Source organism: Thalia democratica, chromosome 1 (assembly GCF_965202585.1).
Source record: "Thalia democratica chromosome 1, ktThaDemo2.hap1.1, whole genome shotgun sequence".
Classification (NCBI taxonomy): domain Eukaryota; kingdom Metazoa; phylum Chordata; class Thaliacea; order Salpida; family Salpidae; genus Thalia; species Thalia democratica.
The window spans coordinates 56,003,115-56,028,806 of NC_139165.1; the positions used below are offsets into that span (position 1 = coordinate 56,003,115).

The 25,692-nt window shown below is 25.4% G+C and overlaps 2 protein-coding genes across 3 annotated transcripts; one reads left to right on the top strand and one right to left on the bottom strand.

The window, feature by feature from the left end:
* Positions 1 to 1,627: 1,627 nt before the first annotated feature.
* LOC145849260 (uncharacterized) lies at positions 1,628 to 14,163 on the top strand. Of its 2 annotated transcripts, none has more exons than XM_082954405.1 (8): positions 1,628 to 1,747; positions 2,545 to 3,590; positions 4,971 to 5,408; positions 5,574 to 5,736; positions 7,167 to 7,425; positions 7,851 to 8,006; positions 9,201 to 9,420; positions 13,464 to 14,163. In XM_082954405.1, exons 1-8 carry the CDS (start codon positions 1,654 to 1,656, stop codon positions 13,569 to 13,571), a joined length of 2,484 nt encoding a protein of 827 aa, XP_082810531.1. In that variant the 5' UTR covers positions 1,628 to 1,653; the 3' UTR covers positions 13,572 to 14,163. The 2 variants fall into 2 exon arrangements, with proteins under 2 accessions (XP_082810531.1, XP_082810533.1); XM_082954407.1 differs by having other exon boundaries at positions 1,665 to 1,747; positions 2,549 to 3,590.
* Positions 14,161 to 25,383, bottom strand: LOC145849261 (radial spoke head 1 homolog). Its single transcript, XM_082954408.1, has 8 exons — positions 25,280 to 25,383; positions 21,243 to 21,356; positions 18,726 to 18,831; positions 16,477 to 16,602; positions 16,063 to 16,163; positions 15,619 to 15,690; positions 14,748 to 14,868; positions 14,161 to 14,455 (listed from the first exon to the last, which is right to left on the bottom strand). The coding sequence occupies exons 1-8, from the start codon at positions 25,331 to 25,333 to the stop codon at positions 14,352 to 14,354; spliced, it is 798 nt and encodes a 265-aa protein (XP_082810534.1). The 5' UTR covers positions 25,334 to 25,383; the 3' UTR covers positions 14,161 to 14,351.
* Positions 25,384 to 25,692: the final 309 nt, after the last annotated feature.

The following is a 25,692-nucleotide window of genomic DNA, read 5'->3' on the forward strand; positions in this document are numbered from 1 at the left end:
CAAATTTTTTAAAGTCATTTTTCTCAGAAATTAAAAAAATACTATAAATCTATCTTCTTAATTTTTTGAGTTAGAGACCTCAAACTTTCAGGAAATGTTCCTTTTATAGATTAAACAACTTTGAATGATGCGATTTTAAAAATATCTAAAAATAGAAATTAAAAATTGATAAGAAAATTAAAAAAAAAACAATAATGAATCCTGCATTCAATCATTTTTAAATTTAATAATAGACTTTCTGTGAAAATTTGAAGAAGATTGGTTGAAAAATGAAGGAGGAGATAGGTTTTTTAATGAAATAGTCTTTTTTTGCGTTTTTGGTTTGTGCCTTCCATTAGGAACCTATTGAGGTCACCAACTTCAAATGCTTATATCTCAAAAGTTAACTTGATTTTTTTTAACCAGTTAGAAATTTTTGTTAGCTCAGATAAAACTCTACAAAATAAGATCAACTTGTAAAAGTCAAGATGGACCCCCCTATGCCCTTAACTTATTTCTAATGTATTTTACTATCAATTAACTGACGCAAGATCTGTTTTGTTCACCAGAACAATGAAAAAATTGTTTTAGAGAAAAACGTTTTATGAATAAATATATTTATATTCTATATTATGGTTGTCACACACTCAAGCTTATTTTACTTGAAGTTTAACAAACCCCAAGCTGACTAGATAAGTTTGAATTTTTTGTAAAGTTCAAGTTTGTAAAGTTTCATTAAAACCTTAAACTAGGTTTTGTTAGATTTAAAACGAGATTTAATTGATTATTTTTTAGATATTTAAGACTTTATTACTAATAAGGTTCTATATATAATATACTTTTATTTTTGAACACATTTTTGACTTTAAAACTTTTAAAACAGTTATTTTATCTTATTTATCCAACAATTAATTCAGTAATTATTTATTAAATTTTAACAAAAAGTCTAGATTTTAAAAAATTGACGGGTAAAAACTTATAAAATTTGTCAACATAATTTAATGATGTAAAAATTAAGGTTTTGGAAAGCTTACATACTATTTTTATAACTATGAGTGAAGTAATTTAAAAATAATAAGGCTATTTGCTAAAATACTTTTTTTATGTTGTCATCATAAATTACTTAATAGATCTACTTTAATTTTGAATAACAGGATGGTTTTCATTATTATGCATATTTACAAGGTTTTGTAACTATATGACAAAAATAGGGTTGCGACACACTTAAGATACTCAGGCTAGTTTGAAATATTTAAAAAGCTCATGCTTGTTTAAATTTTTTTGTAAAAGACATATCATTTTAAATATTTTATTTAAATTATAGGCTGTTTTTTATTTAAAGAGTGGCAAACCTACAAATTAAGATAATTAATCAGAATTGCACTAACTATAATTAAAAACTATTTATTTTCTAGTCTTTAGATCTTGTTCCAAACCTATATATTTTTTGTTTTACTGTCAAGTTTTTAAGAATATTTAGTGTTGAAGTCTTATACATAACTTCAATGTATATTGTATATGTTTTTTTTCAAATTTATTAACACCTCAGAGCTCATTGAGAACAGGGCTATTTACAAAACAAGCTTAGAAATAAAGTAAGTGTTAATATTAATGTTTATAAGAATACTTAAACCCATTTTCATTGAATAGATTTTTTATTTACGTTTATGAACAATGCTTAAAAAGTGGTTTCGTAAGAAGAAGCACGAAAAACCTACTTCACAAGGACTATATGTCAGCAGAGAGTGTTTAACACCAAATGTACAAAGTAAGTATAAGTCTAAGAAACAAAAAGTCTGCTAATAAGTGTATTAGTGAAAGGTAAAATAATCAAAAAATAATTTTTATAGTAAGTTCTGTTATGAACTTGAGAGAAAAAAATGCAAAAACTTTAAGATTAAAAGTTCTGAGTAGTACTTGTTTCTTTTATTTTGAAATTCTGTTTAGAAATCATAGTTATACAAAAAAAATTATTCTAAAGCTTTATATTAGAATAGATTAAAGCGTCTTTTACAGTCAAAAAATTGCCACAAAATATAGATAAAAATGATCTGTTTCTTTTCTATAATTATATTTAAGTATTTTATATTTATTCTTACAACACTTTTTTATGAAAACTAGTCTAAGTTTTTTATTATAAGTATTAAATATTTTTAATACTTTTAAAATTTATTTCAAAAGTTTAATCAAGAAATTAAGATCAGATTTTTGTAAAATGGTTAAAATATCAAGATTAACACTTCATTATTTAGTAAAAGGGAACCTTAATTAAGTTTGTTATAGTTTTTTTGAAGTTTGTATTTTTCATAATAAAATGAATGAAATGTTTTTGGTTTAACATTTTGATATTTGTTTTCAGTAAATAATATTTATAAATAATTTTTGATTATGATATAAAACTTTTAAAATATTTATTAAATTTTTCAGCAGCATAAGTCATGTAATACAAAACTTAAATTAAATATTTTACATTATTAATGGTAAATATTGATGCTTTATTATGATTATTTTTCTAGACTTTAAATTTTTTTAAAGATAAGTAACTAATATATTATTTTCTCACAGTTAGTTCTGGCTCTGAAACCAGATCTGATTCAGTACTAAGAAATCGTTCTAAGTCCACATTCAATATACTTAATGCTGATTATGCTGACAATAATATGGTAGCAAATGGTTTTGTCAGAACAAAGCAGTTGCCTAGTCCACCAAATAGGTCTTCGAACTTTCACAGCAGAATTAAAAAAGAGCCATACGTAAACAAATATTTGAGTGCCAGTAACTTAGAACTAAGAAATGTAAATTCAAATATAGAAAATGTAAGCTTATTTCCAACAAACGATCATAATATCAAAAAGAAAGATTTGAAAACTAATATATCATCTAACTCAAATAATAATGTTAAACTATCTCATTCAAATAGTCTTCAGCCTAAGCTCTTTAGCCATCGTAATGACAATATTTTAGATGCTAAAGCAAACCGTAGAGAGCCTGTTTTAGTAAAAAAGCAACAACTTGCTCCTAAAACTAAAAAAGATATAAATAAACTAAACGGCAACTATATTTCAAAGTATTTAAAATCTGATCAGCCAATTTTACCTCCAAAAATTTCTTCTCACAACATAACATCAATACAAGGGGGAGTTGCAGTAAAAATGAGAGCACCTAAACACAATAGACCCAAAATACAGCCACCTGTTAGACGTTCATACCATTCTGACCAAAAACAAAAAAATTCCAGAATGTCAAGGGAAATGAATGATTTTGAAAACCAAAGAAATTCAAGATGCTCAAGAGAAATATCAGATTCTGTTTCTTTAAGGTATTCACAAGAATTTAATGAAGATAAGCGTTTTAACTTAAGACATCGAGGCCAAACAAGGCATAACTACCCAATAGAAAGAAGAAACTCATCCCACAGTACAAAAATGTTTATGTTTGCTGATGAGTCTAGCTCCAGTTTTGTAGAACAAGTGATTGGCAATAGACCACAGCACATTAAAAAGATACATCGCTCATCTTACCCAAATAACTTAAACAAAAATCTTAAAACTAATCTAGAAGATCCTGAAATGCACAAAAGACAGACCATGTATGATCATAATCTGCAACAGGTAGTTTGTATATTTTATAGTACACAATCATTATTTATTATTAATAACAAAACTGCTTGAAACACTTTTTTTCTTTTAGTTTTAAATTTAAATGAGCGTAAAAATGATACATGAAAGTTTGTATAGTTTTTGTAAAAAAGGTGACTGTTTGGAAGTATTTTGTGAAAATATTGTATTTATTAAAGTTAAAGTACAAAAAGTACATTTTTAAGATTGTCAACCTTCCACCAGTTGAATGTTTTCTATATTCTAGCTAATTATAACTTTTAGTCACATGCTGTCAATGTTGCTTGTGTTCTAACTAATTTTATTAAAGAAGTTATATGAGTTTGGGAAACCCTGTTGTAATTTTTATTAGAATAAAAGTTTTTTTGATTGTTTCAGATAAATATAACGAATTGAAAGTAATGTACTAACAGGGGAATTTTTAGTACTCAAATGGCTTTAGTACTACATAATGTTAAGGGCATAGATTAGCGGGAGTTAAATCACTTTTTTAACAATTTGATCTTATTTTGTTAAGTTTTGACTAAGCTACAAGTCTTTTTTTACAGATATTTAAAGCTAAAAATTGTTATTGAGATAAAGCCAATCAAAGTCAGAGACTACAATAGGTTCCTTATGTGTGGCGCACTCTAAAAAGGCAAAAAAGACTATTTATTAAAAATCTTCTCCTCCCATGTTTTTTGAGATAATTGCCTCAAACTTTTAGGAAGTGTTCCTTGCAATATTTAGAAATTTCTGTTATGACGAAATGTAAAACAAAAAAAGTTATAATTTTTTTTTTTTACATTCAGTTTTGACAGAATTTTCTAAATATTGCAAAGACACTTCCTAAAAGATTGAGGTAATTATGTAAAAAACGCAGGAGGAGATAGATTTTCAGTGAAATAATATTTTTTCACCTTTTTAGTTTGCGCCTCCCATAAAGAACCTATTGTAGTCTCAGACTTAGACCCGCTATATCTCAAATTATTTTTAGTCTTTAAAATCTGTAAAAAACAACTTGTAGTATAGTTAAAACTCAACAACATAAGATCAAGTTGTAAAAAAATGATTTGCCCTTCTATGCCCTTTATAAATGGAATGCACCTTAAAAGTAAAAAAATATCCTTTTTTAAAATGTTTTAACTATTTCATTTCACTTATATTGTGTCAATTTTGAACTATAAAAACCCTTGAGTAGTTTTAGAAACCCTTAAATAAATTTCTAAAAGGTCAGTTGCAACTCAGCTATAACTGTTTTTGAAAAGTCTTCAGGTACAAACAACACAGTCTTTTAGTCATTTAACAAAATTCTTGGCTTTAAATCATGGTTTATTTTAATGTACTATTATATTACTAAATAGATTATAGTTTTTACTACTTTAATCATTTTAGGGAAGTGTTCAGCAGCGTCCTAGTAGTTTTCATAAACCCTGTGAACCACAAAATTTTGTGGTACGCAAGCACGTAGGACACTCAGATCCAATAGATGTAAAACAGCGTCGTAAAAAGAACATTCGAAATAAAAAACAGCAGATTATAAACCATCACAACATGGTAGTTGATCAACATGGAAATGAGAAACACAATAACATGTTTGACCATCATTGTGAAATGAATACTCACCAATCTAATTACAAACTTAAAAGGTCTAGCCAAATGAACATACATCAAAGCCATCACCAAACAGAAGTAGTTATGGGAGGTCGACAAAGAAGTGAAGATTATGATATTGAGCACTTAACCACTCACGAAGTAATTCCTCAGGCAGTTTCTGTTTACCATAAAGAAATTTCGCATCAGAATATAGTTGAAGATTTCAATATGGGCAAAGTATGCTTTTTTTTAATCAAATAATTTTTATAAGATAAAGTACTTTACTATTGCTTATTTATCTATAAAATTTAAATTATGTGTTTGTTCAATCATTAATGAAAGTATGATATTATTTTAAAGAAAGTATTGTTATAACCAAAGTAAATTAATAAATTATATCAGGTTATGGTTGTGCACAAAAATATACATCATCACCATTTCCATCCAAATGAGCATAGTATGATGCAAATAAGTCAAAACTTTCGATCAGAGGATGCTATGGTTAAAAGTTCTCACAATATGATTACGAGGGGTACTCAGCCTTTTCAACATGATTATGACCAAAGTAATTTTGTTATCTTACTGTTAATTCTTTATTATCATTACAGACATTTTCGAATAATTTTTGATAAATTTAGACTGTTACAGTTAAATGTACCTGTTTTAATACTATTCTTGCAGGCATAATTGCCATTGGGACATCTTTTTGTATGCTCTGACTTTTTTTCAAAACAGAGTCGCTATAAATGAAACTTTACTAAATCTAGCCATTCTAAAATTTCTTACTTTAATGTTTTAAATAAAGAACTTTTTGAATAAAGAACGTTTAATACTAAATTTGTTAAGACTAGACATATGACTATATAAGTCTAACAAGTTTTAAGGGCATAGGGGGTGTGAAACACTTATTTTCACAATTTGATCTTGTTTAATATAGTTTTTACTAAACTACAAGATGCATTTTACAGATTTAAAAAATTCAAAATAATTTTTGAGATATAGTTGGTCAAAGTCGGAGGCGACAATAGGTTCCTTATGGTGGGCACAAAATAAAACGGCAAATAACTAGAAATCACTAAAAATCAATCTCCTCCTACGTTTTTTGAGATAACTACCTCAAATTTTCAGGAAATGTTCCTTGCAATATTTAGACAATTCTGTCAGAACAAAATTTAAAAAAGTTGAAAAATAAAAAGTTATTATTAAAAAACAAAAAAACTGTTTTTTTTATTTAGTTTTTGTTGAAAATTTGTTATTTTTCAATTTCTTTGAAATTCTTTCCGATAGAATATTCTAAATATATCAAGGAACACATCCTAGAAATTTGAGATAGTTATTTCAAAAAACGTAGGAGAAGATATATTTTTAGTGAAATAGTCTATTTTTGCTGCTTAAGTTTACAACTCCTATAAGGAACCTATTGTTGCCTCTGACTTTGACTGGATATATATCTAAAAAATTATTTTGAATTTTTTAAATCTGTAAAAATCATCTTGTAGCTTAGTAAAAACTATATAAAATAAGATCAAATTGTGAAAAAAGTGTTTCACCCCACTATGCCGTTAGGTTTTATTTTGCTTATTATTCAGTAAGTTGTTATAAATTAAATTAAATAAATACATCTTAATTATTAACTTACCATACTCAAGCAAGAAAAAATCTTAAACGTAAAGAGAAAATGTTCTAAAATATTTGGTTCAAGTATACTTGCTCTGTTGACCAGTATAATGCTCATAATTTATATATATTATAATACATTTCAAGTAGCTATCAACTATAATGCAGTTTTTATTTTACAAACGAAAAGATGAGGTTTAAGAAATAAAATTTTATCATTTTAAGTGATATTTAATTTCTATAACTCCTAATAATTTTTTTTTTGTTCATAAAACAAAACTAAAATACTAAGAGAGTTTAAACACAATTTTTATGTATAAAAATATTTTAATTAATCAAAAAGCTGTTACTACTTAAAACATAGTTACTTTATTATAGACTTAAAGGGGGATATGTCATCACCATCTTTGGGCATTGAAGAGCTGCCTGATGGATGGAGAACAGAATATAATAAGGATGGTGCAGTTGTTTACTTTAATTTGCACACAGGAACTAGACATCTTAGTCATCCTTTAAGTAATGACAACCTACCTCCAGGATGGGAAATCGCTACTAGTAAGAATACCAGAAAAACTTTCTACGTAAATCACAAAACAGGACTTACTCAATTTAGTCATCCACTTCTTCCGAAAGAAAAGTAATTCGATGTTTTTTTTTCACACGACAAGTTATAATCTAAAAAGTTGTAAAAACTGGTGTAATTAGGTGCGCAAATACTTTTTATTTTCAGTTAAAAAAGTGATTTTACTGAACGAATAAATAATTACCAAGAAATAAACTTTTGCTCTTTAAACGGGGTAAACTGTATATACATTTTATCGTTTTGATCACAGTTTTTTTCACTCTACTAAAAACTTTAACATGAAGTAAAAGTTTAGGTTATGAAAACAAAAAAATATGTCATGCTAAAGTTTTATTTATCTTCATATTTATAATTGCTATTAATATTTGACGTATTTTAAGCTTACGTTTCATAAAAAAGTAAAAAAACGTTAACGATAATGTAAACTTGTGTATAACGAATAACTACAAATTATTAAAATGGTTTAAAAACATCAACAGAGATAAAAGTGAAGATAATTCTCAGCTTCCTTCATTACCTGCCGATACTGATAGTAGTTTTAACACCTGGAAGAAGAAACAAATTATTCCACCAAACCCATACACTGATGTCCTTAAAGAAAACATTTTTTTTAAAGAATACATGCTTAGTAAAATGTAAATGATTTGTAATTATGTAAAAACTATTACTACGTTGACATAAATAAATTAAGTAATTTAGATTATCAAATAAAACTAGTACTACTAATAAGTTATTTTAAATAAAACAAACAACTTATTACTTTTTTTAATATTTTTTCTTTAATTCTGGGTTAAGTTGATTATAAGCTTTCATTATTTACATTAATTAAAGAAATTATAAGCTCTGGTTTAACAAAAAGAGCATCATAATAGCATTGGCTTTTCATTTTAAATTAAATAGAAGGAAAAAAAAAGTTTTACAAATCAAAAATTTCACTTTCCAATTATTAAGTTAAAGCTTCAGAAGCTTAAAAAGAATTTTAAAATAGATATGTATAATAGTTTTTGCAAAAAATAAAGTTTTTTTTTTATAAAAGCACAAAATTCTGTCTCTAATAACATAGCAAAAGACTAAGTTGATTTTGCAGAATTGTTGTTATAGGTTTTATTTAATCATATTATTGTATTTCTTCTCTTTAGAATTATTGATTAGTGTTCAAATAATAACAAAAACGTTTTAAAGCACAGGTAAAATAGTTACTGGTCTTTTTATTGGTGTTTAAAAAAAATAACAATCAATTTCCTAACTTAGGACACTCTATTTAGAGGTTTAATCGCTTCAAGTAAAATTATTTACTTTTTTTTAGTTATTATGTTTTCTGCTGAAAAACTTAAGTAAAATTTAAGATGATACTTAAAATTTTATAATAAAAAGCTGTTAATGTGAATATGTTGTCTATAAAAAGGTTTTCAATGACTCAGGCTAATTTGAAATTTCAGAAAAACTAAGGACTGTTTGAATTTTTGTTGAAAAACTTAAGTTAAATTTAATTTCTCCTTAAACTCAGGCAAGTTTTTATGACTTAAAACTCAGAAAAGTTTTCTTGAAATTAGGCGTTTTCTTCTAAGTGAACGTCCTTTTTTTGCTACTATGATTTATAAGTATTTAGGTTTGGTTTAACGTTAAATTCAGTTTTCGGTTTTCATTAATTTTATAAACTTGTTTTAAGATTGGTAATCCTGTTAAAAATGTTTCATACAGTTTTTGTGAATTTCTTGAGCGAATGAATTTTAGAAATTTTAAGATACTTGTTTTAATAAAAAGATTTGAAATCTTTAAAGTCTTAATAATATTTTTGTGTACGTTTTAAAGATTAAAATATGTTTTAGAAATAGTGAAGGATCCATAAACTGGGATCGAATGAGTTATAGAAAATTGGAAGAATTTTATGATACAGTATCCATGCTAATGAAGCGAGATTTTGAACAGGTGGTGATGGCTTATGAAATTATTAGGCAGCTAGTTGGTCAGGCTTTTAGGTACAAAATTGATAACCATAATGATGATCATCCACCAATACACGTTGCTTCTATACAAGGAGTAATTGAGGTATGTAAATGCATTTTTTGCAAAAAAATTAAAATTATATAAGTACATATTTTAACAATTATTTTTAGGAAACAAACATGTATCTCTCTGTTGAAGTAAAATATGTTGATTAAAAGTACGTTTTTATAGTTCAATTTATAAGTTAATTACAATATAATAATATTTTAAAAAGCTAATTTTAATTAGCTAAAATAAACTATTAGGCCACGTCATTACAGTTGGTTATAATCCCACCTAGGAGTCGACTAACAAGGGTTAAGATAACTTCACGGGATATACAAATATAAAGTGATTTTTTTATATTAGGTTAGAATTAGGTAAGGTCCAGCGCCTGGTTAAAACTGGTGCCCATTTAAAGGCTATACGATAAACTAAGCTTTCAAAAAGTCAGGCTAAATTAGAGCATTTCAAGAAAATACATTTAAAAGGTCAGCCTTTTACTTTCCAACAAGACTAAGCACCAACAAAAGTCTCAAAACTTGTAAAAAACATTTTTTTTTAGATTTTTGAGTAAAGAGACAATAGCTTCCTGTATTGAATCTAGTACATATTTAGGTGTGTTTTATGTTAAAAAAGGATCTTATTAATTCAAGTGTAAATTTTAAAAAACATCTTTTTTGAAAGAATAGTCTATAAAACACCCAAGAAAGATGCGTACCTCGGTCGATAATTTCAGGAATGAAGTATACATACTCTAAATTATAAAGGATTGACTTGACATCACAGTAAAATTTGATAGTTTTAAATTATTCTTAATAACTATAATTTTCATTGAGTTTTAATTTTTGTTTGGTATTTTTTGCGGGTTAACTGGTTTTGAATTAGCCTCAGAACTTATGCCGAACCTTGAAAAATGATCTTTTTAACTAAAAAATTTATCAAAAAAATATAAGATTAAGCACATTTTGATACAATTATTTGTTTTAATTATAAAACCGTTTGACTTTTAAAATTCCACTTATTGTTTAAAAAACATGTGAAATGAAAAAATACGACTAAAGTTTTAGGCATACCTATTTTTGTTTAAATGTTAATTGAAACTACTTTTTTGTTTACAACCAATTCGCAATAGTTAAGTTATAACAAAAAATTATTTTGTTTGCATGTAAATATACTAATCTATAAAAATCTATAAAAATGAGTGTTTTAGGTAAGTTTTAACAAACACTAAATGTTTTTCTAAAATATGTATAAAATAGTTATTTAGATTTAATAGTAATTTTAACAAAAAATATAATAGTTCATTTATTAAAACTTAATTTATAACTTTAAGTTATTTTCACGAGTGATATACAAATTAGGATCCGGCCAGATAGTTTAAATTATCAAAATTAATTGATGCTAAATACACTCCTGATACAATTTGGTTTTTTGTCTATTTTTATGTTCTAGCTGGATAATAATTGAATGATATTAGATTCATAACGCTTGGTTTATTGACTTTAAATTCAATTAACTTTTTAGAACATTGTATAAGCTATACAAATATTAATTATTATAAAATAAAATAAATCAATAAAACTTAAAGAAATACAGAAAACAGATATTAAAATATGTATTTTACTATGTCGTGAAAAGAAAGAATAAAATATCTTAATCAAGATGATTTATCGATCCAAATAAGACACAAGTTGAAAGTTTATGTTTCAATTTTTAATTTATTAGTTTTGTAACTACAGGGTTGCCACTTTACCTGGAATTTGACAATTTATGCAAAAAAAACCTGGAATTTGGGAAATTTCAAAAAAAAAACTTGGAAAAATCTGGAATTTTGAACAAAAATCACTAAAAAAACCTGGAATTTTAGCAATTTTCACATGTTAAGTAGTAAAATTTCAGTTTGACTCAAAAGTTTATCATATAAATAGAAAATTTTTGTCATCATAAATTTTTTTTTATTAATAAGCATATTTAAAGTACCTTTATAGTATCGTTTCAATGTTTTTATACTATTTAACACAGTTTCTTACCTTAAACTTAACTTAAAACTAAAAATAGACCCAAAAATGTGTGCTTTTAGAAAACATGGAAGAATTTTGGAAAACCTGGGATTTTTTTTGAAAAATCGAATGGCAACCCTGTAACTATTATAGTAGGGGTGGGCAATGAAAAGCCCGCGTCTGTCCCCCTGTGTGAAAAAGACTGGCCCGTAAATGCTTACAAACTTTAAATGGAATCCGGCTCGCGAAAGGTAAATTGTGGCCCGAGATCATGAAAAATTTTAAAAACTTGCACAAGATGTTACGGAGCTTGAATTAAAAAACAAAATAAAAGTCTAAACTACACATTTTGAAGTTACACTAAATAAAGTAAAAAAAAAGTCACATAGAATTTGTAATTTGTCAGAATGAATTGATTAACTGAGTAGTTTTTGAAATTGAAATGCTCCGGCCCGCCAAGTACTAGATATTTCCGCGTCTGGCCCGCCAACTAAAACATTGCCACCTATATTCTATAATAACAAGATTTATATAAAGTTTTTAAATCAGTCCAAAACACAGTAAATTTTTTATTTGTGATTTTCTTCTGCATCAGTAACTAGAAAAGATCAAAAGATAGTTAAGAAAAATCTACAAATTTTTTGCATTTCAGTTTGGTTCAAAACGTTTTGAACTTAACTAGTATGCAATAAATTTGTAAATTTTTCTTAACTATCTTTTGATTTTTTCTAAAGTAACAAGAAAAGGTTTACAATTGTTTGTAAATTTTCTAAAATACGTCATTTACTCTTTGTATAAACACCTAGTACTGTAAATGTTTTGCTTAGACATTATGTTTATTTTTTTGGTAGGTTAGTGTGATTACTTTTTAAAGCTGTACTTGTTTTATTTCGACAAAAAACTTAACTTAATGCTATTTCAAACTAATAATTACAAAAATTTTCTTTAAATCATGATCGTAAAAAAGAACAAAGGTATATAACTATTTTTTACATAATAAAAAAACTCATTTAGTTTTTGACATTTAGTCAATCTTGTTGTACACAAACATTAAGCACAGGTTTTTCATAGTCAAATGTTTTGGCAATTGAAAAATTTATCTACTTTTTTGTTTTTGAGCTAGAGACCTTAAATTTTCAGGAAACATTTCTCAAATACTGTATAACATTTCACTTGAAATAAAAAACATATATATCAAAATGGGTTGCTTTTTAAAATTTTCATTGATTATTAATTTTTTCTTTGGGTAAATGATTTAAAAAAAATTGAGCCTATTGTAGAAATTTAAAGAAGATTCATTTAAATTAAAATAAAAATTTACCTGTTTAGTTACCGTTCCGCAAGGAATTTATTATGATTTGTCTTCTGTCATTTTAACTTTTAAGCTATATAAACAATGAACTTCATCGCACGATTTACAACAACAGCATCCGAGACAATCCTACGACCGGTTTCGTCCTAATTAGGACGAAACCGGTCGTAGGATTGTCTCGGATGCTGTTGTTGTAGATCGTACGGTGAAGTTCATTGTTTATATTCGATAGCATAAAACCTCAACTTGTTGATGATGGCCGAAATAAATACTGACTAAAACTAAGCTATAAATATTGCATATATCATCTAGTAATTTTTTTACTATCATAATCTTTAACTATTTGACGGTCTGTATTTTTTAAATTTCAAAATATTTAAGAGATATGGATAAAAAGTTTTAAAACTGCCTAAGGATGGTTATCTTTTACAACTATGAATTATCGCTATTAAGTAATATTTTTTTAAGTTATTTGTTGTCATAGTCTTTATTACTCGTATCTTTTGGTACACTTTTTTTTTTAATTACAAGTTATTTTTCAGATATAGCCCTTAAGTTTTTTATAATAATTTAAGTAGTTGTAATTTGTAAAACTCAACTAACTATTGAATTCACCAATTTTGATCCCCTGTATCACAAATATTTCTTTCAACTTTTTTAAGCAGTAAAAAAATGTGTTGAGATAAAATGAAAGTTATCTTGTATTCACAAGCTTTATATGTTCTAACAAAACAGGTTAACTTTTTTATTAGTTATTTATTATTCTTTTCAAAAAGCCAACTTTGTTACAGACCATTGAGAGCGAATTTACACATCACTACACACAATGTCGAGTATTCAAACAAACTCTCGAAAATGCAGAAAACAAAATGAAGAAAGATCCTTTTACACCTTGGTAAAGCTAAATTGGTTGATTATGTATTAGTATATTTGAAAATTATGTACATATTTTTTGATTAATTAAAATCAGTTTTTGACTATACTGTTTTATTGTTAAGCTTTTTTATTCAAAATTTGTTCTTCCATTAACTTTTTTGGTTTTATATAAACAACTTTAAATCATTTTTTTAATTTTTTTGCCTTTAAAGGAGAAACTCAACTTGTCTAGAATATTAGGTTTTCTAGATATACATTTAAATCAAAAAATCAAATTTGTTCAAGCGTTTTCACTTTAAGAGATTCTCATTAATAAAAATGAAAAAAGTTTTTATTTCACATCATTTGATAAGTTGCACTTGAATAACCTTTAAATATTTCTAAACGCCATATACAGTTTAACTATAATTTTTTTGAATTATAGAGTTTTTAGTTTCGAAAATAGCGAAAAATAGTAATGAGACTTTTATTAGGGCTCTTACTTTAGTTCATTTTGAACATGTTTAAAGTAAAAAGTTTGAGGTTTAAATCCATACACAATTGTTCAAGCATACATGTTTTATGTTATAAATGTTTATCGCATTCTTGCTGTTTTTAATAAAATTAGTCTGATTCGTTTGTATACTTTATTTGATAAAACTCAATAAATAACAAGAACTGCTATAAACAATAAATTAAAATTTTGAAATAAACTACATTGCCAAAAATGTAGTAGCAACACAAAAACATTTTAAAGAATTTATAAACTTTTGGAATAAAAATCAAAGCGTCACAGTATAAACAAAAAATGCACTAAAACTACATTAAACATTGTCCCCTAAAACTTCTTGTTTTGTATGTTCTGTCGTATAATCTTCGGAGTTCTTTATTGACTTATCCGTACCGTTTTCAGAAATACTAGGCTCTGCTTTTTAATACATTAACTTTAATTTAAATTCATTATTCGTTTGATATTTAACATAAACTTTAAATAATAAGTATTAAGAAATTAACTGTGATAATAATAAACTTAATAGCATATAAGGTAGTGTTTAAAATTTTAACTTAGTTTTACAGAATTATTATATTATAATTGTTCAAATGTAGGGTAGTAACAACATATTTTTTGATCCTGTACTTATTCACAAGTTAAAGTTCACACGTGTTGTAGTTGTTCACATATGTTCACTGTTCAAGTGTAGTTTTAAATCAAGACTAACTTTCTAAAATTTTTGCTTTTTCCACGTCAAATATGGTTATATCAGTTAATTTTCCTGCTTTCCATTTCGACACCACTGTAGTTTCATCCTCTTCTTCATCTTGCATTGCATCCTCCTCTTCCTTAAAATTTTATGAGAATTTTTATCAATGAAAACAATTTGTTATTACTTTTAGTGATTTTTCGAGGAGTTTAATACCAAATTTTTATACACTTTATAACAGAAATGACTATAAAAGTTGTTAATACTGTGTTAATAATAGTAGGTAATCGGCTTAAACTTGTAAAAGATATTTTGTGTATCAAATACTTTTAAGAGCTTGAAAAATCTGTATTTATTGAATTCATTTTAATTTACTTTTTACTTAATCATTTAATAAACTCTCAGAAGCTAGTTTAAAACTAAAAAAAATAAAAGTTTTTTGGACACAAATTATTAAATGCCTATTTAAGAAAAAAAAAACTATTGAGTACATAAATTATATAAAACTTAACAAAGAGTATACTAAGGATAAAGTTAAACAAACTTTTAGAAGATTAAAAACCTGTACTTATTTATCATTACTCAATAAAACTTCTATACACAGTAAAATATTAAATGCCCGAAAACAATTTTACAATCTAGCAAAAATTTTTCAGCTTGAAAACTAGTAATAGTTCTAAACTTAGTTGCATCAATGTCACTGGAAAAATTTGTGCCAGCAAAATCTACTATTCATCTATATATTTATTTTTGACTAAAATTGATCTCGTTTTTAAACTCTATTCAGCAGTTTTAAAAGTAAACTTAATAAAACCGAATTTTGATATTAAAACTAATAAAAACAAGAATTACTTTAAAGTACGTTTATCTTCAAATTGATATCACAAACCTGCTCAACAGGGATATACTCCCCATGTTGTTCACAGCCAATATCAAATATGTACTTTCCTGGACCTCTCATCTAGAAAAAAAATTAATTTGAGGTTGTAAAGAAAAACCTATTTTTGGTTAAATATATATTTATGAAGAGTTTCGTAGATATAAACTAACTAACATAAACAAAAGTTTTACTTTCTTGATTATTAAAGCTAACAGATTCAATAAAACTTTTGTTTTAGTGTTTGCAAACAGTTGAAAAAAACAATACTAATTTCAGCTAACAAAAAATTTATATTAGTATAAAACTAATAAATCAATCATAATTACTAAACTCGAGTAAATGTTAGAAAACAATGAGATCAATATAAAAAAAACTGATAATTCAATAGTTACAGCGTTTTTAGGTATTTCAGATAAAAATATACACATGTTTCTTATTTAAGGAAAAACAAACTGAAGAGTCTATCCAGGAACCCTGGTATCTATGGTTGGTATGCACAAGTTCTCCTGCACCTTCAGGACGTCCCATTACCCAAGTACCCACGTATTTTGAGCCTAAACAAAAATTAGAAATAATGTTATACAAAGTACAATGTATTTTCCATAACTTATGAACTTTTCCATAACTTATATTTAAACTATTTTGTCTAGGAGTTTGTAAAACATAGCATTTAGAAAATTTTAATTTAGACTCGATAAATTTTGGGCAACATAGAACTTCTATAATTTAAAATCTTCGAAAAACTCAGTTTATTAAAAAGTTAGATGTACTACACAATAAAAAAAATAAGGTTAAAAAAATTAGTTACACTAATAAAATGAGGTAGTAACAAATTAAATTAATTTAGTATTTAAAATAAAATCTCACCACTATCAGCGTACGTATAAGTTCCCTGACCATTTCTTTCATGTTTAGTCCATTCACCTTCAAACACGTCACCATTTACATAATAATACTTACCTTTTCCATGACGCTGGTCATCTGTCCACTCTCCTAGTATTATTTGAAAAATAATTTCAAAAGCTCAAACTTATAAACTGTTATTATGAATACTACTTTTGAAAACTGTATCTGATAATTTTTTTTTGAGTTTAATACTGGATAAAGTATAGTAGTCAGTGATTATTTTGTAACTAAAAAATAATTTGTGTAAAGACTATTTTAAATTCCTTAAAAAGTTTAAATTAGATTAATATTCAAATAAACATACTAAGTAAAAGCTGTGTGTTATCAATATCAGTAATAAATCAACAAAGTTATATTCTTTAAATCATTTTAAAGTCGTGCTAGATATAAAATTAGGTAGGTCCACATATCCATTATGAAATAAGAAAAATATGTTTATAATGCATACAGCTCCTGCAGAGGTATAAAACAGATTAGACGATTCTACTGAAGCCCTGTACTAGAAAGTACTAAGTTTAAATAGATGCCAACTATACTATCAGCAGCCACAAGATCTTCGACATATGTTACAGATTTTCAGAAAACAAAGAAATATAACTTAACTCTTGGTAAAGACTCAAGATAGTTGGAATACTTGACAAGGCAACATGTACAGACAATGGCCCGAATGATGAGAACTCACTTTTAGGGTTTATACTATACGAGGTGAACCTTTTAAGCTAAAGGAGTTTTAATACTTATTAACTAAACAGCTACAGTTTTAGATTAATATGTAATACCAGTTCAAACAGAAATGTTCAAACTTTTGTACTTTATTAAAATTTATTGGCCATTTCGACACAACATTTGTCACTATTGAAATACAAGTTAGTAAAATAAAGTTAAAAAACTAAAAGTACATGTTCAACATAACAAATAAACATTATACTAACAACAAAATAATTACACTAAACAAGTTAAGAAGTTTAACATCATATAAAGAGTATACTTATATAAAGCTAAGTTTCTAAAAAAACTAAACAACTAGTCAAAATTATTAATGCGCGTGTAATTAACGGATTAATTAATTGTTTATTCAAAACAGGCTTACACATTATAATCATCTTTGCTTCGTTAAAGCAAGTTTTAGTTTATTAATAAATTATTTTGATATCTAAACAGTACTGTTAATTTTTATTTCTCACACTTTGTACAATTATTATGCATCCTGAAACAGCTGTTTTCACTCTCCGATCTTTCTACAAATAGTTTTACTATGATTCTAATGTATTGGATGCTTTTATCCTTTAAGCATCAATATTCATAGGCTACGTACGATTTTTATTCATGATGTGTTGTTTTTTATTACTAAAGTACTAACAAATTTTAGCTGTGGACTAAACCTTATAGTTTTCAACAAATTTTGAAATTAAATATTCTAATTTCTTTTTTTAAACAATATTGGTTTTTCAATGTAAGGAATTTAAAACAAGTTTCTAAACTTTGTTTAACTTAATTTTTCTTTAGGGCTATTTCTTGTTTTAGTTTCAAAACTTTTTAATACATCTTCAATGAATTTTGTAGATTAGAGAATATTAATATATTTTTTAAACTTCAAAGGCTTCTTGTTTTCAAAATATTATACCTACTTTTCCATCTTGTATTTTGATAATGACATAAGTTTATATGTTTATGTTTAAACTAGTATCTAAAAGTTAAAGTACCTCTCTAGTACTATATCATATGCAATAGTTTTTATTGATAAACTACTTAATAACTTTTGGTATCAGTAATTTATTTTTATGTATTATTATACTTTAGTACTTTTAGATAATATTATACCTTCAATTAGAAGGAGAACACTTATTTTGATACCCATATCATTTGACAAGCTGCTTAAAACTTGAATCATAAACCATTGGTAGTTTAAATTTCGTTTTAGTCCACAAACTAAAACTTTGAATTCTGATATATTGAAAGCAATAGAATTAACTTAATGTACTGATAAAAATTATTAATGATATTAAAACCCACAACTAATTTTATAACATTGGTTATAAAACTTTAAAAAGTTATATATATATAAAATAAATTAAACTAAGTGTTAAAGATGAAATACTATTTAAATCAAACAATACGAAACGCTTTTTTTTTAATACTTTTTGAATAAAAAAAGTTTTGAAGTTTAGTAAAACAAACTTATATAACTACAAATTCTTAAGTACAAAAACCTTCATATTTAGATCCATCTGGATAAATAAATTCACCGCTCCCTTGTTTCTTATTTAGTAAATAATCTCCTACATAACGTGCTCCATTCTTAAATCTGTATGTTCCCTTAAAAAAATAGCTTACTTTATAAAATTTATCTCTAACAACAAATGAACTGTTACTATACAATATTATTTTGTATTTTCAATAAGCTTTTGTATTTATTAAACTACTTTTACCGAAAATTATGACTAATTCAATAACCAACATAAAAGTCAGAAAATTATGATAATTAACAAAAAACATTGCATTATGGGAATTAAAGTTCATAATTTAAGCTTTCATTTAAGAGCCAATGTTAATTTTTGTATTAAAATACCTTGATTCTCCCTACGGATTCAAAAAATGTATTTTTTCATACTATTAGGTAATTGGTTAACTAGAGTAAAAACTTTAAGCTAAAATGATTAAAAATACTGATCCACAAACTAGGATATGGTCAGATTCATATCTTTTTCTATTAGGTTTTTTTAAATTAAACAATAGGTTGTAAGACTTGTTTTATGTGAAAGACTTTCCAGTTTATAAGACTTAGATCGTTTTATTTGCAAAAAAATACTAAAATGTAAGTTTTTAGTCATGATATCTGCAAAAACTAGCAACCCACCGGATCTGGTAGATCATAAGTTAAAATGTAATTAAAGTAAAACAAAGTAAACTTAGATTAATTGTTAAAAGATAGTTATAAAATTACTAAAATTGTAAACTATAGTTTTTTACAATGTTCAAAAGTAATGAAAGAATAAAAGTAAAAACAACTATGATTAATTAAAACTAATCAATAAGTTTTTTTCTATACAATTGTAGAAGCCTGACCCTTTTCTAATTAAGCTTTTGTGATGATTATAACCGATTTATTATGTAATAACTTTATTTTTAAACTTCAGTTATATATGTAGTAAAAAGTTTTGACATATTAATAATATAGTACAGTGCTTATTCATTTATCCGGACAGTTTCAGTTGAAAAAAAAAATTAAAAAAAAACCATCATTAACAAATAAAAACATTTTTATGTGATAAAAATATTTAAGTTTTCACGCTGTAAGAAATTTTTGAGTGATTTTATAAATTCTGCAATTTATTTCTTGCACAATTCTAGGACCAATAAAAATTTTGTTTTTTATAAATTTTTTTAATGTAAACAACTGTTTAAAAGAAGTAGTTCAAAAATTGTTATAGATTATTCTGAGAATGTTTTAAAACAATTACTCAAAAACTGAAGGAAGAGATAGATTTTAGTGAAATAGTCTATTTTTGCCTTTTTTATTTGCGCCTCCAATAAATGAACTGAACTCTCTATCTTTGGTTGCTTAAATCTCAAAAGTTACTTTGAATTTTTAAAAACTGTAAAAAAAAAGTAGCTTGGCATTTTATGTAAAAAATAAGAATAAACTTCAAAAAAAGTGAATAACCTCTCTATGGCCTTAAATTTTGAGATATAGTCAGTTGTGCTAAAAAATTCCTATACAAATGTCTGGAGGAGAATTTTTTACAGGTAATTTTCTCCAAATTTATAAAAAATCACTAAAATCTATCTTTTTAATATTTTAAGCAACTGACATTAACTTTCAGGAAATATTCCTAGTATTATAAATAAAAATTGTTTTTAAATGAGTTGAAAATTTATTTAAAAAAAAAATTACAACCAAAAGAAAACTTCTTTGTTTTAGAAAAACTTTTTTTTACTAAAAATAAAATAATTCTACAATATAATTGTTCATTATCAAGTTAACATTAGACTGAGAAAGTTTGAGATTGTTTACTAAAAAACTAAACAAGAAAAAATATTACTAATGGAATATTCTTTTTTATGTCGTTAAACTTGGTTTTTCCATAAAAAATCTAATGAACTCTATGACTTTGTACCCTTATACCTCAAAAACAATTTTTTTAAAGGGTAGAAAGCAACTGTTAGCTAGCTTAAAGATCTTTAAAATTAGACTAAAATTAAAAAACATGCTTTAAACCACCATTGGCATGAGCAGAAAGGGCTCAATTATTTAAAAAATATTTTTAGAAGTTGGATATAAATTTAAAACTTACATATTTTATACGTAAAACAGAACTTAAGTTTCATAAAATATTTTTAGATTTTTTTTTACTATTTATTTAAAATAATTTTACACTAAGTGGACACTTATATCCAATAGACTACTAGATAAAAATAAGACAAATAAAAATTATGGACAATAAAATTATGGACATAAACTGTATATAGCAGAGAAAACTAAGTTAGACAGTATGTAAAAATAAAACTGTACATATGCAACATTCTTTGTTTAATTACTTACTACTTAAACTATGTGTTCTAACAGTCTAGTTAAGTAGTAATGTATGGAGTTGGTTAAGGATTACATTCTAACTTAGAACTAGAGTTTTATTTGATAGAAAAAACATAAAATTTTAATTAAAATAAAATATCAAACTATTTTTTTTTTTTTATTTTAATAGCAAATAAAACACAAAACAACTAACATGTCCATGTCGTTTGCCTTTTTCATATTGACCTTCATAAGTATCACCATTTGGTAAAACTGCTTTTCCATTTCCATGCCTTTCACCTTCTTCATTTCGGTCTCCTTCATATTCCTTTAAGTTATACAATTTTATAAAGTTTATGTGATATCCTTGAAATATTTTATTATATATTAAGTCATTAACAACACTATGTAAAAAAATTGATGATTTTTTAAAAATTTAGCTTAGTATCACTATTTTTTAAAATTGACATACCTAAGATATCTAGAAAGGCTAAAGAGATTTCAATAAGTTTTTTTTTTATAAAGTACCTGTTTTTAATTTTTAGATACTAAGTAATGTGTTGTCATTATTTCTAACACTAAAAAATCGATAGGTAACACAAACAATAATTAATCAAAAACTTTTTGGGCTCCTAATAAACTAATGGACCAAAATATTATAACAATATAATTAATCAGCGCATTCAATTAAAAAACTATTAAATTTTTTGATATTTATTTTATTAAGAATCTTTTTGTCAATAAATTATATTTTTAAATTTTTAAGGTTGTTACTACACTTTTTTTTAATGTTGCAAAAAACATTTCCTAAAAACTTGAGGTATTTATCTCAAAAAATGTAGGAGGAGATAATTTTTTTTTATTCACAGCTTTAGTTTTTCTTCCATAAGTATAGTATAAAAAGTGTTAGTTTGTTTAGTTGAAAAAAATTAAGAAATACTTGAGATTAAACAAAAGTTATAGAAACTTTAATATTTCAGTGTAGAAACAAAATAAGAAAACTTTAAGTGATTTACTAAGGATCATAAGCAAAAACTAAGTGAAATATTATTGGTAAGATGCTATCGATATTTAACAAAAAACATTCAAAATTACATAGTTTTTAAAGTAAATGTAAAGTGTCTTATTAGATTTTTTTTTGTTTATATCTATAGTAACAAAGTTCATACAAATTTTAGTGTTAGAAATTAAAATAATATAAAAAGTTGAAGTAACATTATGTACTTGTGTAAAAAAAAAATTCTCATTGCAAATAGTAATAAAGTCTATTTATTTTGACCTACTATTAATTAAATAACAAACATCAAAACAAAAATAGACTAAATAGAAATACTGACGTTTTGTACATAAATACCCTAATTTTTTATTATTAGTAATTTAGGTTATGTTTTAAATATAGGTGATCACACTTTTACAAATTTATCAAAGTATAACTATAACTATGATACTAGTCTTAATAAAATTATTTATTAACTAATTACTAAAGCTACAAGATCATTTAACTTATAAAGAAGTTTAATTGAAATGCCATTCAACTACGGTCTTTATCCAGGGTTGCCAAATGTTTTTGGCAAATTTTTTCCAGCTTTTCAAAATTTCTTCCAGGTTTTTAAAATTACATGTTTTAGGGTCCATTTTTAGTTTAAAATTAAGTTTAAGGTAAAAAACTTAGTTAAAAAGTAAAAGGACTTTAAAAAGATTTTGTAAAGTTTCTTTATATATATTTTTCAAAAAAAAATTTGATGATGACAAAAAAAAAATATCTATTCGATAGATTTTTTGTGTCAAATTGAAATTTTACTACTTAACAGGTAAAAGTTGTTTAAAATTCCACGTTTTTAAAGATTTTTGTTTAAAATTCCAAGTTTTTTTCAAAAATTCTCAAATTCCAGGTTTTTTTTTAGCCTAAATTGTGATATTCCAGGTTTTTCCAGGATTTCAGGTTTTTTGGCAATTCTGTTTATCTTGGTTTTAATTTTTAAACTTTTATATACTTTATATTCTGTAATACAGGGTTGCCACTCTTTGGGCCAAAAAATCTTCCCTGAGTGACCAAAAATTTCCCTGAGTAACCTTAAATTTCCCTGAGTTTCCCTGAGTATTTTTCAAATCTTAAAAAAAAAAATTTCTCTTCTAACACAAATTATTAATACCTCATTCTCATTTTTCTTCTTTTATAATAAAAGGAAGGTCGTATGTGTATGCTTCTGCATTAAATTTATGAAAAAACTGTTTTCAAAAACTCAATCTTAAAAGGTTTAAACCAATTAAAAATTAAAAACTAAATTTTTGCACAACTTTGTGTAAACTTGTTAGTTAACTTTCTACATAAAAGAACAAAGTTTAATTTGTTTGACATTTTAATTGAAAAATTTAATTATATTATAATAATAATTTCACATGAAGAACTCACTTAAATGCATACATAATAACTTCATTATGACTTGTATGTCTTTCCTAGCAACTGTTCTGAATGCAGTAAATAAAACTTAAAAGCTTAACATTATTGTTAAAAACCTGCAAAAAGAAAGTTTAAAGAAATAGCTAAAGAAATATCTCATATCAAAGTACAACTTAATACCTAACAACTGATACAAAATAATCTAAAATTAAAAGTTTTTTATGTCTTTTAGATATTCATACACCATCTATTTTAAATTACTGAAAACATAATTTTGATTTTAAAACAATTTCACATTACCTAATAAAAAAATCTTAGTACTGTTTTTTTAAGTATGCAATTTCTAAATCAATAGTTTTAATTTTATTTTCAAGTTTATTTGCGTTGTCCTTAGCAGCTATTCCTCTTGCTAATAATTCTTTCATTGCTTCTAAATCAGACTGTTTGTTGGCATCTGCAGTATATTTGTCATAGTCTTCATTCAAACATTTGAGTTGCTTTGTAAGTTTACTTTTTTGTTTTCCTAACTTGCTCAAAACATCACCTTTATTTGGAACATTTTTAGCAAAGCGCTGTTGCTTAAGATATGCCAAATATTGGGCCCTAGAAGATTTTACAAATTTTAACAATTCAGAACTTAGTTCAACTGTGCTTGGTTCTAGACTGTTTGCATATAGATGATCTTTGATTTTTCTTTGAGACCTTATTGTCATCTCTCCCATATTAGTTGATATTACTTCCTTATATAAGCTAAAGCCCCGTTCAACACTTGCCTGGCCATTGTGAAGCACAAAAACAGCCTCAAGGACTCTTGTTAAATCTTTATACTTGCTTGGGATATCGAGTGTGTCAAAATAAAAGGTGTCTAAACTGTGACTTTTTTCAAGAAAATTTTCAAAAAGTATTTGAGTGTTAGAAGAACTTAACAAATCAATGTATTGATTAATGCTGTCATCACCCTCTTTTGCTTTTAGTATCTTCATGCTGACAAGTTGTTGGACCAACCTTGTAAAGTTTCTGACACAATGGTCTTTACAAACTACATAAGTAACTAAATTAAAAAGTTTATTAGAACTTTTCAATGAATGTTAACAACAACTTTCATTTCTCTAAACTGTCTGATTTTACTTAAGTAAATATAAATTTAAAACTTAAAAAAACCATAATGTTAATACTAAGAATATTGAAGAACTAGCCGCAAGGCTAAAAAATTCTAAATAACCACTTAAATAATAAAAATTACTACTTTTGAACAAAATATTGAAACTGGATTAACTAAACCTCATTCTAGATCTAGAAAAAAAATTCCCTGAGATTTTCAAAAACTTCTCTGAAATTTAGAGAAAAAATCAAAACTTCCCTGAGTTTCCCTGAGTTAAAAGAAAAATGCCAAAATTCCCTGAGTTTCCCTGAGATTCCCTGAGATTTTCTACAGTTTGAAAATTCCCTGAGATTCCCTGAGTTCCCTGAGTGTGTGGCAACCCTGGTAATATCAAACCAGACAAACTAATACTAGTACATAAAATCTGTTTTACTGTTCCCTTTACAATAATAAAAGTTTTTTGAAAAGTTTTAGATATTAACACTTTTTTGATAACTAGTTTAAAACTCTTTATTAAGAACTACTGTAGTTTGAACTAGTAACAAAAACAGTTTTAAGTAATAAAGCTAATAAACACAAACCATATAAAGATTAATTAATTTAAATCAAAAAATAAATGTAGTGTTTTATTATTACTTTTTGATAGTAAGACACTTTGGCAACATAACAATAACTATTGGCTTTAAGACAGTTTTTTTACAGTAAAAACTATAGTTTAATGTAACTAATTTCTGTACGTTAAACTTACCCCAAGGTATGGTCCTCCATCTTCCTCGTACCCTTCTGATTCAAGATCTGACATAATTTACTTTTTAATGAAACTTTAAAATAACTTGATTTATCAAGTAATTTCTTATTCTAAATACTATGGTTGTTAAGTTGCTAAGAACAACATGAGTAAATTTTTTGGTTATTTTTAAACCTTTGTAAAATCAAATGCTTAGTAAATACTATAGCAGGTCTGCTTGAAAATACATATTGGGTTTTAATACTAATAACACATTCTTAAACTTTACAAGAAGTTATTATCTTTTTTAATAAAAAAAAATACCTATTCTACAAATAGATTAATAATAAAGATATCATTTTTTTAAATTACCAGATTGACTTAAAAGGTTTATTATTGTATCTGTATCTTAATAAAATAATGGTAAATGTCGA